A 16,568-nucleotide genomic window follows, 5' to 3' on the forward strand; every position below is an offset into this window, starting at 1 on the left:
TGAAGGATAATTGCTTTACAGAAGTCTGCTGTTTTCTGTCAAATCTCAGCATGAATCAGCCATAGGTATACATATATCCCCTCCCTTTTGGACCTCCCTCCCATCTGCCTCCCCATCCCACTCCTCTAGGTTGACACAAAGCCCCTGTTTGAGTTTCCTGAGCCATACAGCAAATTCTCCTTGGCTATCTATTTTACATATGGTAATGTAAGTTTCATGTTACTCTTTTCCATATGTCTCACCCTCTCCTCCCCTCTCCCCATGTCCATAAGTCTGTTCTCTGTGTCTGTTTCTCCATTGCTGCCCTGCAAATAAATTCTTCAGAACCATTTCTCTAGATTCCAGATATGTGTGCCAGAATGAAATAGACCTTAAAGAAGATTACAAGAGATTAGGAAGGACACTACGTAATGATCAAGGGATCAATCCAAGAGGAAGATATAACAATTGTAAATATCTATGCATCCAACATACAAGCACCACAATATGTAACACAAACACTAACAGACATAAAAGGAGAAACTGACAGTAACACAGTAATAATAGGAGACTTTAACACCCCACTCACACCAATGGACAGATCATGAAAACAGAAAATTAATAAGGAAACACAAGTCTTAAATGATATATTAGATGAGATGGATCTCATTGATATCTTCAGGACATTCCATCTAAATGCAGAAGAATACACCTTCTTCTCAAGTGCACATGGATCATTCAGTTTAAAACATCCTATATTTTCATTGTAATAATTTTTTTAAATTATAAGTTATTTGGAGATGTCTTATTTCATTATCAAGAATCTAAAGAATTCTAGAATTCTACAGAGAATTCTAAATAGCTACTGTTACTAGTTTATATTTTTAATCAATTGCTGTTAGAAAAAACATACTTTTCAAGATTTTAATCTTTTGAGCCCCTTTTTAAAACAGCACAGACATAGCCTATCTTGGTGCCCCTGAACAGAATGTGTATTCTGCTGTTACTGGATGTAAGTACCAATTAAGGTCAGTTTCATTGGTAGTGTTCAGATATTATCTATGTTTAGTTTTTTTCATCCCCACGTTCTTCAATTATCAAAACGGAACTACAAATTTTTCATCTGTGTTTGCGGATTTACTGATTTCTCTACCTAATTTTGCTATTGGTTTTTCGTTCATCCCACATGTTCTTTGTTCCTTTTCTGCCTTATCTGTCATCTCTCAATTTGTTTGTATTGATGGCCCCACTCCATCTTGATTATGGATAATATTTTCCTGCTTCTTTTCATGGCCCATAATTTTAATGATCTGGGGGAACACTTGGGGAACATCTGAGTTTTGGGGTCTTCTTTTAATGGGTGTTGACTTGTTTTGGCAGGTGTTTAGTTGGCCACTTGTCCTGATCCTTCTGAACCTTGTCTGTAAGATTCACTGGGGCAGGTCTAGAGTGGCTTGTACTCCAGAGATAAGGTAACCCCACCCCTAATGCCTGGTGTTTCTGAGGTTTCACTTGAATGTCCAATGTATTAATCAAGTTCAATCTAGTCTAGCTGATCAGATCCCTCTGTTGTCCAACATTGAGACTTCCAGCAGCTCACAGCTTTATAGGAGCTGCTCTCTGCCACACCCCAGCAGGCCCAACTGGCACACTGCAGCTTAGTATATGGTCAAAGATTTGAGAGAAACCTTTTCAGCGATCCTGAGTCCCTGCTCCGCATACTGCTCTCCAGTAGCCTGCCCTGAAAAATTCCAGCTACCTTGGCAGTTCAAACTCTGCTTTTTGCCTCTTAAGCAAATAGACCGTGGTCTTCTCCTGGGCTCTGCCTCCCTGAGCCACAATTCTAAAAGCATCTCCGGGCAGAAAGCCAAGACAATTGTGGCACTTACTTCATGCGTTTCCCTTCCCTTAAGGGACATAATCCTGTGCTGCCTATTTCTATCTTCTGGGAAAAAAAAATGGTTCCTATATTTTGGCCAGTTTTATAGTTGTTTATAGTAAAAGGTCCATTCTGGCACTGTTACTATATTGTGACTGGAAGAGGATTACAATAGTCTTAAATTGCTCTCCCCTCAGCTAGTCTTGCATCCACATAGTCCATTCATACTACTGCAGCCAGAGTGATTTTTATATGCTGAATGTTTCCAACATTAAGAAAAAATTTCACATGTTCATAAAAGTAGGAAGACTTACACAGTGAACACATATATGCCTACCACCTAGTTTCCACAATGAACATTTGCTACACTTTATTTATCTCCTATCTATCTATGCCTCTATCCATCCACAGTTACCTTACTGTATTTGTTGAAGCATTTTAAGTTGATGATATCAGAACACAGAGTAATTTTCATTAAACACAGATAGAAATCACATCACTTTGAGCTTAAAGTTTATCAGTGGGTTCCTTTATCCTTCAGCTAATGACCAGAATCTGTGACATGAGTCTCGAAGGACCCTTGTGATCTGGGCTCTGCTGATCAGTCGCTTTGTTTTCCACCATCCTCTCCCAGCCCCTGAGTGCCTGCCATCCTGGCTTTCTTCAGTTTCTCCAATACCCTCTACTCATTCCCACTGTCAGGCCTCTGAATGGGATTTTTCCTTTGTAATACCCTGAGTGTCTTTCCCATCTTGCCTGGATATGATGGCTATTCCTCCATCCTTCCCTTTCTTCAGGATGCTTCCCCTAAACATTTGTTCTCCCTGTTAAATACTCTCACAGTATCATGGACCTTTCCTTTAAAGGATTTATAAAAGTTTGCAAGTTTTCTCCCCCTCATTAGATACAACCTTCATGAAGATAAGACTCTGCTATGCCTTACCACTCAAATCCCAGAGCCTGGGAAGGTACTTGGCAAATACATCTACCACTGTGTAGGCACATAAAAACATTCAATGAATAAATGATGAACTCATTTTTTTCCTTAATAAATTTAAGAGAGAGAAGAATATTTAGCAAGATTGTCTGCTTCTTGTAGTCACACTGAACTCTTATCAGGTGGTACAGGGTTAGTCCTAAATACTGCCTCCCAACCAAGCATATTTGCCCTTGTCCAGATTGTTGGGGACAAAGTTCCCCAAGACAGGAAATTTACCATTTACCATTTTTTCAGGTAAAAAAAAATTTTACCATTTTTTACCTTTTTTTTTTTTTTTTTTTTAGTGTTCATTTAAGCAGTCAACCTAAAGTTTCATAATGCTGTGGATTTGTACCTTCATTTGATTCTCAGAGATATAGCTCTGAATCTTGCAGTTTTATTCTGATTCAGAGAAAATATTTTGGTTTTTGGGGGGTGCTGTGCCACATGGCTTATAGGGTCCTATTTCCCTGACCAGGGACCAAACCCAGGTCCCCTGTAGTGGAAGTGGGGAGTCCTAACCACTGGACCCACCAAGGAATACGCCACAGAAAATAGTTTTAAAGTATTAATAATACCTTTAAGGGCTTAAAATAAGATAGTGCCCAACACCTTACTCTGTGCCCCCCCGACACTCTCACTTTACATGCCCTGGCAGTGACAATAGCTCCGCTCTGCTCTCTGGGGCCTTAGAACACTATCTCACACAGGAGGTGATATTTTTACCTTCGGTGCCCACACCTGCTTAAACATAATGTCGCTTCTGTGCAGAATCTAGGAAAATGGTACGGGTGAACTTATTTCCAAAACAGAAACAGAGACACAGATGTGGACAAACTTATGGAAACTAAGGAGGGGTGGGAAGGTGGGTTGAATTGGGGGCTGGAATTGACATATATACATTAGTGTGTATAAAATAGATAACTAATGAGACCCTACTGCATAGCTCAGAGAACTCTACTCGGTGCTCTGTGTTGGCTTAAGTGGGAAGGAAATCTAAAAAAGAAGGAATATATGTATACGTATAACTAAGTCACTGTGCTATACAACAGAAACCAACACAACATTGTCAAGCAACTATACTCTACCAAAAATCAATTTAAAAAACAAAAAAGTTTCATTCTTTTACAAGTGGTTGACCAGTTTTCCCAGCACCACTTGTTAAAGAGGTTGTCTTTTTTCCATTGTATATCCTTGCCTCCTTTGTCAAAGATGTTCCTGGAACATTTTATTTATTAGGACAACTGCGGAACTTGAATAAAGAAGAGCTCCCAGTACCACAGACGTATGGGTCTTGCTATCCTGAGCTGTTCTGCTATACCAAGATTTGATTTCTGCAAGCAATTTTACCAGCCTATAAAAGAATATTACAAGAAAGGAAAAAGAAAAAAACTGATGTAAGGTTGACAGTAGCACCTTAGGGCAATCATCAATATGTTTCTCACAGAAGTCAAATTATTAAATTCATAAACAACCCTTCACTGCAGAAATAAGAACAATTGTTAATGCCACCAACTGAATAGGGAACACAGGAAAATTATGGCTTTAATTTCAACTGCTAAGGTGCCAGTGGCTTTATGAAGAACTGAGCCTCTGCATGAAAGCTCAGTGATGAATTCCTCTAAGTGTAGAACTCTTCATTGGCAAGATGGGTGCTCGGGAGGGCACGTGTGGCCAGAGATGCCTCCTGGGTCCTCAGAGGTGTTTTGTTATCTCTTATAAAAAAGGATTGGGTTAGGAGTACATGATAGCCACAGCTGACAAGTGAGAGAGCTCTCCTCAATCTGCTGCTAGTGCCTGGCTGCTGTCCACTGCTGTTGCCAGGGAAACCGACATCAGCTTGATGAAAACAAGGATCAGGGAAAACTTTCACTTACCTCGTTTGCACTGATCCCAATAGCCATTTCTATGGAAACAGTCGCTGCAAGCCAGTGGCAGAGAGGTTACCACTCACTTGTTAATGTCAGGTGTGGCTATCGGCCTATTCACTTCAGGTACCACAGTACTGACGGTACCAGTATCCAGCTGTCAGCTACCCCCGACAGCATCTTAGCTCTGCAACAAGAAAGCTCAGTGCTTAAAAGTCTATAAAAATGTTCAGCACAGTTCTTTATTAGAAAAAGGAAATTTAGCATTCTTCCACGTAGAGCTGAAGCAGGGCTTAATTTCTTGTTCTACCAAAACCAAACCATGTAAAGTTACTAAAGGACCATAGATCTCTCCCTTGGCTTTCAACCCCACTCACAACACTACTTCCAAGTTCAAGAAAAGAGACCTCCAACTGTGTGGACAACTCTTTCATCTATGAGTCAAGTCAAACCAAAGATACATCCAGTTAACTGTGGGGAAATATTTTGCTACAAGTGATCATTAAGAGTGTCTTTGTCTAGGAATCTGGAAGACTGATCATCACTAATTAAACACAGGAAAATCTTTTTTCTTTTTTAATTGCAAGAACTATCTACAAAGAACCTTCCACTGTCCCCTTGTTTTTGAACCAGACCTCTGTGAGCTTTCTCTGCCTGTTGTCAAGATATGAAATTAACTCATTAACTCAATACAATTTTATTCTGTAATGTACTGGTAACCAATCACGCTGACAGCCTGGTTATCCCATTACCTAACAATACCCCCTTTCAATGTCACAAGCAATTCGACTACTCTTCTAAAATGCGGATCTGTTTATGTACAGGAAGAAATTCTGTTGTTCATTTTTTGTCAGCAGATGCTGGTAAAACATTGAATGAGAGCAAATTCTAATCCCAGTCATGAATAATTTATACAAATGCCTATTCCCAGAGGGTATGTCTCCACAATATACCTGGTATGTTTTTCCCTCTGAGCCAACATTCAAGGGGAGGGAACTAGAGGCGATCTCTGATTGACCGTGGTTCATAACGGTGTGAATTTAACAGACTAGGGTGCAAATTATGATGCCCTCCAAACCTGAACCTATTTTGTAAAATTCTAATACAGTACAGTCACCCCCACTTGCCATGCAACCCCCTTCCACTCCCTCTACACCAGCAGTTACACAAGTAGAGAAGCCATGCATCAATCTCTGCCTAGGTTTTTTTAATCCCAACATTTTCAACCAATCACCAAGCATCCTTTTCCCCAAATTAATGTGGACTAAAGAGAAAACAAATAGACTGAAGAGAAATATGATGTTCTGGACAAATATGAGTCAAGTCTAAGGATTAGGAGATGAAATTCATTAATCATTTTTTTCCTCTAAAAAAGTGATCAGAGGGACTTTCCTGGCAATCCAATGGTTAAGAATCTGCCTGCCAATGGAGGGGATATGGGTTCAATCCCTGGTCTGAACCCCACATGCCGGGGGGCAACTAAATCTGTGCGCCACAACTACCAAGACCACATGCCCAGAGCCCACAACAAAGAAGCCACGGTGATGAGAAGCCCACACACTGCAAATGGAGAGGAGCCCCCACTCGCCACAACTAGAGAAAGTCCGAGCCCAGCAACAAAGACCCAACACAGTCACAAATAAATAAATATTTTTAAAAAGACTAGGGCAGAGAACGGTCTCAATATTGGTCATAGTTTGGCACATTAATTAAAGAACCTTCACATTATGATACTGAATTTATAAAAGAAAAGAGAATGGAGTTTTTAAACCCCATTTTATGACAGGGAATATCCGGGCACCAAGACAACAGTGTTCAAAACAACTGCATAGAAAAATATTCACAGCATAGGATCCTAAAATTGCCCTTTGGATTTACTATGAAAAATGGCATATGGGGCCTGACTTCAAAGGCTGACAGAGAACAGATGCATCAAAGTCTGGGTTATATTACACTAATCTCTTAAGGGTCTTTTATCTAATCTCTTCCTGGCCATTGCTAAGTGCCAGGGATCTGACTGCCACTATATAAATATCAGAGATTATCTAAACTTCTCAGGAGAAATCCATCTAATAGACATCAAAACCAGTCTAGGCACCATGGGCCCTTAGTCTGTCTTTGGCAGAAACAGAGACAAAGGCAAATCAGATCTTTGCTTAGCAAGGACTTCATAATTTACCAACTTCTAAGTATTTTCATTTTACCTTCCTGCACCTCTAAAAGCATTTTTGGACATTAGATCCTCTAAAAGCAAATTCTCTACTCTAAACTAAGTAGAGAATACTTAGTTTATTAACATCCTGAGTAAAAGAGTCATGCAAATTAAACCCTACCTATAGGCCTGGTCACAAGGGAAAAAAATTAAAAGAATTGAGTTGATTAGATTTTTCTTGCATCAGATCTCATTTTATATACTCTTACTCAAGCTATCACCATCAAAGTAATGAAGCTCTCTACACTCATCAGCTCACTGAATCCTCTCGCAACTCCCCACGGTTAATACTATTAACATCATTTTACAGACAAGGAAAGTGAAGCTCGAACAGGTAAACCATTTTACCAAATCTCATAGTTGGTAAAAGGTAGGGCAGAGAGTTAATTCTTGATTATCCAACTCTAAAGCCAGTGTTTAGCCATATGTTACAGAAATCCCATGCCTCCCTACTTGTGCAAAAATAAATCGCTGTCAGAACTTCAATCATGATTGAGAGCTGCACCCCACTTTATAGATGACAAAGAACCTCCATGGCCTGATCATGGGGGCACTGAGTACAGTATTAATGGGCATACAAAGCCTATTTCTCTTGGTCTCTTCCTGGGAAATTCAGAAAATGGTACACTTCAGATATTTTCCAAATAGCCTCTTAGCTATTGTTTCCACTTCACCCAAGGAGGGAATCGGGAGGAGTTCCACAGAGGTCAGAGAAAGATATATTCAATGAGTAAAATTCTTTGCAGTATCTATTTTTCAAAGCACTTCTACATTCATGAGCCAACCTAAAGCCACCTACCCTGTGTGTGTGGGTGGGGATGGCACAGCAGCATCATTCCCCTTTGAGGGGCCAAGAGATGTAGGCTCTGGACTCCTACGTGAAGTCCCAGAGTTATCTAGCACGTGACCAGAACCCAGGTCTTCTAATTCGCATCTCATCCACCAGCCCCTTTTGGGGGGTCTGACCCACACCACAGGGCTCAGAGGGCCCTCTACCTTACCGCAGGTGTGCCTGGCATCAGGTGGTCCCTGAAGGTGAAGATGTGAGCCCACTGTCCATGACCACCATCCCCCCTCGGGATCTGGCAGTGACTCTAAAGACACAAAGTGCTGGACACCACCATGTTCTCTTATCTTACCTACCTACAGAGAAAAAAAAAAAAACAACCCAAAGGGGACAAGCATTAAGCGAGCAATTTTAAAAGCGAAAAATCATCAAAGCCAATGAGACAAGCCATCTGAACTGTAGACTTAACTGAGACATTCTTTCTAACACTTGGTCATAACAGGACCATCTCCTTGATAACAACTTATTATGAAATCAGAACTCTAGTTACTGACTTTCTCGGCTCCTCCCACACAGCACAAGTACCTGGGGGAGAAATGTCTTCATCCAGGATCATGCTTGCCTATGCAGGGTGTACAGTTCATGAACCTCATACTCACCTTGAGAAAAACAGTCTGCTGTAAAACCAAAAATTTCAAAGCATCAGTCTTAACAATGCTTTAAAAATCTACCAATACCAAATCAAGTGCACAGATTAAAATCAGTTTAAGGATACAATAGGATGGCATGGCCACACGGAAAAAAAAGAGGAGCCAAGGAAGAGCAACAAATATTTCCAAATGGTTGACTTAAAGACACACAGCATCTTATAATGATCCTTCATTAGAAAGCAGCAACATGGTCTACAACAGGACAGCCTTTTGATTCAGGATTTTTGGAATTACATTTGTGGTGGTCCAATGGTCCCTAAGGGGCTATGCAACATAGGCCATCTCCTTTTTAACATTTATGTCCTTCTGATTTTGTATTTCCTCCAACGTTCCCTAAAAACATTGAGAAGAACCCTAAGATTAAAACAAAAAAAAAAATTTTTAATTTCATTTCTCTGAAACAAGAAAATAAAGACAAATGACTGATTTTGATTTTTTGTTGCTTCAGGGGAAAGTCAAGGAGGAGTACCCAGGCAGAGAAGTCCAAGTAACTAACTGTTAAGAAAGGTGGGAGCAGCCTGTTCTCTGCTTTTTCCACCCCTAGCTCACCCCACCGCCACCCCCACAGATACCTTATCATCTTTCAACATCCAGCTCATAGACATACCGCCCCTACAGTCTTCTCTGTCCCCACCCCTACTTTAGCTTGGCCATCCTGCACTGCCCAGTGACAGTCCCATCCCAGACAGTGACTGTCTGAGCACAAGGCCCCCATCTGTGTCTTAAACATCTTGGCACCCTGGCTCCTGGCCCGGAGCCAGACATGCAGCAAGAACTCAGGAAAAGTGACCAAATTTGCGAACACGCTGGAAGACTGCTCTGCGGACGTGGTTCCTCCTTTGCACAGAGCACTGCTGGACATCTCCTACCCAAGTGGCCTCGCACGTCCAGGCAGGGTCAGCTGCAGCCCCGGGGGAGCTGGGGCACATCGTGGAACTGACTGAATATTGCTGGGAATTCTTGGGTTTTATTTTAAGAATTCAAATGTCATTTGCATTCTCCTTCATAAGGGATCTAGTTTTGTTCTGATTTAAAAATATTTTAAAGTTACTTATTACTTTCCCCAAAATATATTTCAGTAAACTGGCTGTTCCATCATGGTGTGTGCGTCCTTATCCTCCAGCTGTGGGTACCCCCACAGGGTGCATATTTAGCATCCACCATTATAATAACGGGTCCCTCCCGGCTTTTTCCCCTTTACCCTTTTTAAGTCTGCCTCATCCTGCCGGGGTGATGTTCCTGCTCTGGGAAGCTCAGAGATAAGGCATGTCACTGGCACAGTTAAAATTAGTCGTTTCCATGGCCTCAGTTTAGTTGGGTTTAGGAGACACAGGGCGCCAAGGAATTCACAACAGAATTGCTGTTAACCTTGTATGGGCTGTTCCTGTAATAAAATCAACACGATGCTGTTTCTCCAGGGATAAATTCCACCCTCACCATCCTGACACTGACCTAAGGCCACGGAGGGTCATTAGGAAGAAGGCACTTTTAAAGTGTGACGTGAAAGAACTTTAGGCTTGAAGAGCCGTTTATCCAGACAAAGAATCTTTGGCCCGGGTAGGGGCAGGGGGTCAGCTGTCACATCCAGGACTAGGCCCAGAGCCCCCTTTCCCCTCACTGTGGGGCATGGGCTCCTGGCTCATTTCTAGACGGGGCTTCACAGGACAGTGGGCATCCATGTTGTGAAAGCGACCACACTCGGTCAAGGAGAATTCTAAACTTGTTGGCCCTGAAAACAGGCAGGGGAGCTGAGAGGAAGATGAGGAGAGGAAGCAGAGATGGGGAACTAGCTCGTTCTCTGCTCTGGAAAAGGCAGTGTTTAGAAAAGTGAGATAAAGGTCTCTCCACTGACTCGGCATTACATGAAGACATCACTTCCCCCGAGATACAAGCTCTCAGCAAGACAGAGATAAAGTGAGTGAGGAGTAGATAAACTCAGTGGGAATCAAGTCTATCAGCAGTATCTCTGGAGGATGTCTGAGCTCAGGGAGTGACAGGGCCTCCTCGGGGGAAACGGGCACCTACGCGCCTCGGTCACACTCCCAGGCCCCTGCAATGGCGATAAGCTGGCACTGAGGACCTGGGGAGGTCCCACTCCCTTCTCTGGGGTACTGTGTGGGGTGTCTGTGTGGCGGGGAAGGTGCAAGGCTGCCCAGGAGGGCTCTAGGATGGCAACCACAGACAAGAGAGGGCCCCACTCTGCTCCCAGTCTCCACTGAACCCCCGTCAATCCACAGAGCCAAGGAGGCCAACCAAGCGAAATTTCGAAAATGATGACTGAGTGACACGGACAATGATAAGGCTGGAGGAAATTTAGGTGCAAAAGCTGATTATTACTCTGCATTAAAGACAGATTCTGTGAGCTAAGATTAAAAACGAATTCAAGGGAATATTCTCACAGTGATAGCAGCAGAAAACCAAGCTAATAAATGATCCCCATGGGAAGGATGTGAGATTTTGAAACTGTCCAGTATTTCTGTGCTAATCTAGGCTTATTTCTCCTTTACCATGAAATCTGAAACACCACTGGAAATAATCATGATACACTGCAAATAACTTTAAAGGGCTAGGCTATGTACTAATACTAACGGGAAGAAAACCACAAAAGACAAAGGCCCTTTGCTGGGGGAGACCAAGGCTGGGCATCCTTTTAGTCACTCTTAATCCACTCCTACACACTGGCATATAAATGTGACTCGCTTCAGGGAAATGGTTTCATTCAATTAATAGTTTGGCAAGCATCAGAAACACAGAATCTCACAGACAGATACGAGCATTGAGAATTACAGTTTAGTCCCAAAGCAACACACAGGGGGGACATCAGAGTCCACACGCATGCAGAGAAAGCTGTAGGGAGCTGCCTCACACATGGGAGCTGCAGAATGTGGGACACGGATCCAACTGCTTACCCACTAAGGACACCAAGAACCAGGTTAAGGACGAAAAATGAGCCAAGGATGATGAGACTAACAAAATACACCCATGGCCATTCCCATCCTATCGCATCATTTACCTGTAAAATGTAAGGAGATTAGTTATCAGTTATCCATTTGCCAAAGAGCAGAGCCCCAGGAACTGCTGCTGGACCACTAGGGCTTTGACTGAGGACTGGTGCTCCAAGGATGGGATCCCGCCAAGGGCCTTCCAGTTTTGTTCTTTCAATAAGGGCAGGTTCTGCTGCGGAAATCCCCAAATGTGGCCTACTGAAAGTCATTTAGCTACTGTTTGGTACCAATTAATCTGCATCATATTTGGATCCAGACCAATAAAGCAATTATAGATGTATCTCCTTTTAGGACAAATGGGCAAGCGATGCCAATGATTTAAATCCCAAGTGACAACGCTGATTAATCTCTGGTCAATAATTATCCTATAGCTTTCTTTCACGAAGGCTGGTGAAGTTCCAGGAAACGTCTTGGTTTGGGAAGCTTCAGCAGAAAAGAAAGCATCTTGGAGGACACATAAAACGCTTGGCACCCACCCGGCGGCCCCCATCTAGCAAGCCTGTGTGGTCTTGGCAACTGTTCTCAGGACTCTGCTTTCAAGATGAAAGAGGTGTAGCTTACCCGCTCAATACACCAAGCACAAGATTTAGTACGAAAAATGACCCAAAGATGACGAGACTGACAAAATACACCCAGGGCAATTCAAATCCCATAGCATCATTCATCTGTAAGAAATAAGATGGTCTCATAGGAGTGGGTTAATAAGAGAATCTAATAAGGAGAGAGGGTTACATTAGAGACAGCATTCCATACATTTAATTAAACATTTACTTAGCTTCAAATCAGACAATAGTAGCCAATGCACATTCATTATATACTCCCAACACACACACACACACACACACACACACACACACACACACAGTCATCAAAACTTTCAGGGCAAATAATAGCAAACTCTGGCCACTGCTAGGGCAATCAGCTAGAATTTGGCTCTTTCTTAGAAGAAATTGCCTTGGTAAGCGATTTTCAGAGATTTTGATAGAAGACAAAACTAGTGTTTAGCTAGAAACTATTTTCTACTCTGCCCAAATTGTTGGTAGTATTCTTGCTTTCAAAATTTGTGATGGTGGAAAAGTTTTAGCTATAGAGACAAATCTGTAGCATTTGACTCTATAAATTCTTTTTTTAAAAAACCCTAAAATAGTAATTTTCCAGTTATTGGATTTTGGGTAGATTGGAAGCCAATCTATCCCAGGAAACCTAACCCACTTTAAATCTGGATTATCTGCTATGTCAGTGCAAGCACAGCTAAATTAATGCAAAGAAGGAAAGTATTCAGAAGTCAACTAGCTGACATATTCAGGGGTGCTTTGGGGAATGAGACTTTTTTTTTCCTCAACTGCACCCATAGGAAGGACCCAACTCTTACCAGTAAGGAGAAATAAAAAAGCCCTCATCTCTCAAATCTAGCCTGAACCTACATAACCTGCCCTGAGACAGGTGGCACCAGCTGTGAGTTCTTTCAAAGGAACCTGGTGTCCCTACTTCTGTGCCAAGTGAAGCAGCACAATCAGACATGGCCCCCTGGACATACCTTCCCGGGGAGGTCTGCTCATGAGCAGTTTTTGTGCTGGAGCAAACAGGTGCTTCAGGGTTCACGGCTGGATGCAACTTTCTAACAGCACAGGTCAGTGTTAAATGGGGCAAACACTTCTCCAAGAAGAGGTGTGAAGCACCAGTAAGAGGACTGAATGAATGACCCAGGCCTGACTCTGCTGGAATCCCCAGCTAACAGAACGGTATATGGTCTGGGCTGATTCATGGTTCTGGCTTTCCGAGGTCAAGCTGTTAAGCATGTGCTTTCTTTACATTAACTGGCACTAGGTTTTTAGCTTTATAGAATGAAACATGCATTTCACTGTTTGCCTCAAGCAAAAACCAAACAGAAAAAGAGAACATTAAAAAAAAAAAAATTACCTAACATCTGTTGCTGAAGTCTAGGGAGAGGGCATTAAAGCCCTTATGAAACACCTGTTTGGCCACATGAAAATTGATGTGCTTACTGGAACTGCTATCAGTCTGCACATCTTATATCGGCAATTAGAGTAATGAATGAGGCAGGGCCGTGGCTGCAATTGTTGATCTCATTAAGTTGGATAAACTAATTTCAGCAGGAAGGCCGAGGGTAATTCTTCCAAAGCAACTACACCACTAAACTTATTTAAATAACCTAGATGTGCAGGAGGAGAAACAGGCTGCCTGGCGGAGTAACCGGAGCCCAGCCTGGAGTCAGGGCTTTCCACAGACCCCTCTCTGGGCCTGCTTCCCCTCTGCTGGGGCAAGAGGGGCACGCATGACCAGGGAGAGTGTGCTCGCTCACAGAGAGGAAGGGGGTGCGTGTCCAGGGTCCCCACTAGGGGACCCCGCCCTCGCACACCTCAGCAAAGTGTGTTAGCCGTCAGCCGGGCATCTGCCCCGCCCATCCTCTTTCAGGCCTCAGCCCCGTGTTCCAGAGGATGGTTCCGGGAACAGCTGTCTGCTCCAACTTGGGAGGGAACGTTTTTTTCATTATTATTATTAAAGAAACTTCTGATTTCTTAGAAATAAGTGTTTTTGCTCAAATCAGAAATATCACCTAGAATAACCCATGGGGGCCAAGGGAAAACCAAAGGCCACAGGAGACCCTAAATCTCCAGAGCGTGGGAAAGAGAAATAAAAATTAAGCTCTAAGGGCCAGTCTTTCTCCTGAAGAAACCTTCTCAACGCTGGTCTCTTTTCAGAGGCTAGTATGTCTTAGACTTTACCAATCGCATGGGACAAGTCAGAACTGGCAAGCCGGTCCCTGAAATACCCACACAAAAATAGAGACTCTGCTTGGGATTTTGTCTGCGTGTCCTTTGTCAGCAAGGGAGAAAGCGGCGTGAGCTCAATCGTTTCAATTTAGATTTTTAAAATATTTATGTCAAAGTCATCATGGCATGTCCCTGGTACTCAGGAAATAATAACCTAGTTTCAGTTTCCCCTCACTTCAAAGACTGAGATGCATATCCATGTCTCTGATTAATCTAAGGCTTTTTGTTTTTTCTATTGCAAAGACTACTAGAAACTTGATATATTGATTGTGGCTCCCCTGAGCCTAGAATCGGAGAAAGGAGCAGAAAGGCAAGCTGCTGGCTAACTAAAGAGGGAGTTCCCAGGTACCCTGAATGAAGAAGACTATCACCTTGGCCAAGGGAACCTCCTGTTTGAGTCTGACAGCCAGCACTGCCATAGGTGTGCTGCTCACTAAGAGAAGAGGTTGGCACTAAGGCAAAAGGCCACAAATAATTGATATGTATAATTCTTTCCTGAAATCAATTCTAATATTTTAATTCATTTCCTACATTTAAAACCATTTCCTTGGAGTTGAAGAAAAAAATAATAGGATCATGTAGTGTTACTCCACATCTTGTGGACGACACAAAGTTAAAGCCCAGGGTATTTGGGTGACCTACCCAAAGTCAGGCAACCAGCCTTCTCCAGTCTTAAGGCTTTTTCCCTGCACTATACCTTTATGCCTCTGGACAAGAAATGTGTGGATCAGATGGCAGCTTAACTATGCTTATGGAATTCACTTCAAAAAAAGAGCACTTAAAAAATGGTTTTCTATCAGAAGTTAATAATCCCATTCCCCACATATCCAAGGGGTCCTGTTCTACGCATGTCTTTCTGCATACTGGGCCCACCTTCCCAAGACCCTGCCACCACTTGCCAGGCACTCCTGGGGACTGAGGCATCCATGAAGTTGGGAACACTGAACATACTCAACCAGACTCAAACTCATCCCTGGCAAAGACTCTGTCCACCATATACCAACACCTAAAGGACTGAAAAATTTGCTTGCAACCAATATTTAAAATCAAATCTCAGTTCTCTCTCAAGATGTTCCCTTTACACTCTGGCTGTGGAAAAAAATTAGGCATTTTAAAAAGGCCCATCTACCCTGAGGCAATGGGATTGTGAACTTGAAGAGTAGTGGTAGCTGGTGTCTGCTGAGCACCAGCTTTGGGCCGGGTGCTGTGCTGGGCAGGGAGGCGCTGTTCTGTGCACGGCGGTGGGTCCCACTGACTGCGGCCCATAAAATAGGAAGAAGGGTGGGGCCTGGCTCCTGCCTATGTCTATGCAGAGGTAATAAATGTAATCAGTAAGTAATTAGAAGCAACCTGCTATGTTTGAGAATAAGATCTCAATGAGCACTCTGGGAGACATCCCTAAGCTGCCCCCTAGTGTTCCAGAAGGGCTCACAAACCTCTGAGAACGGAGAAGTGCCAAGGAAAGAGACGGGGGTTCTAGTCTAGACCAGGGGTCATGACATTATGACCCGTGGGCCAAACCAGCCTACCACCTGCTTTTGGACGGCCCTTGAGCTAAAAATGGCTTTTACATTTTTAAATGGTGGGAAAAAAAAATCTGGACTATCTCATGACACAGGAATGTTATACAAAATTCACATGTCAGTGTCTATAAATAAATACTGGAATGAAGCCACAGGTGTATATGTTGTCTGCAGCTGCTTCCAAGTGACATGGACAGAGCTGAGCAGTTGTGACATAGACATTATGGTCTTCCCGGCCACATATATTTACTGTCTGGCCCCTTACGAAAAAAAAAAAAGGTCTGTAGACCCTTGTTGTAAATCAAATACCACAACCACTTGCAGCAGGACTTTGAGGATGTCCAGGGGTCTATATTCCACTGTTTCCCAGACCTTCTATAAAGGGATATAGACTGGCATAAGGTTGATAAGTTACTGGAGTTCCTCCATTGGAATAAAGACGCCATGTAATTCATAGAGAATGTAATTATTATGTTGTCAAATTATTAGCCTTGTGACTGTCATATGAAAAATAGAAGTAATAATTATATCATCCTAGGTGATACTTAGAGGTTCTCAGGAAAGCAAGTAGAAACTTTTGTTTCTAGGTACGTGGAGTCTTCTCTCCTTTAATCACACACTCCCAGAGTTTTCACTAACTTGGCAATAGGAAGATCATAATGAGAGAATCAATGTGAAGAAACATAAAGTCTGCAACTGTCCATTTGTCAGGGCATGTCGGATCAGCAATGTCAATACACCATGAAAATAGGGAGAATAGAGCTGAGGAGTCACTGATTTTTTCATTTGTTTGTTTTAAATCAAAACATCTTCTGTACTGTTTGAGGGGGA

The 16,568-nt window shown here is 42.6% G+C and overlaps 1 protein-coding gene across 5 annotated transcripts in view; it reads right to left on the reverse strand.

Annotated features, from left to right (window-relative positions):
* The window catches only part of CACNA1D (calcium voltage-gated channel subunit alpha1 D), a 344,231-nt gene that overhangs the window by 135,766 nt on the left and 191,897 nt on the right, over window positions 1-16,568 (reverse strand). For 3 of the 5 annotated variants that reach the window (XM_043886198.1, XM_043886201.1, XM_043886203.1), the window contains exon 8: window positions 11,981-12,084. In XM_043886198.1, the coding sequence (XP_043742133.1) occupies window positions 11,981-12,084 (104 nt within the window). Of the gene's footprint in view, window positions 1-11,323; window positions 11,428-11,980; window positions 12,085-16,568 lie in introns of all 5 variants that reach the window. The other 2 variants (XM_043886202.1, XM_043886200.1) reach the window with 1 other exon arrangement.

This window comes from Cervus elaphus, chromosome 24, assembly GCF_910594005.1.
Source record: "Cervus elaphus chromosome 24, mCerEla1.1, whole genome shotgun sequence".
NCBI lineage: Eukaryota > Metazoa > Chordata > Mammalia > Artiodactyla > Cervidae > Cervus > Cervus elaphus.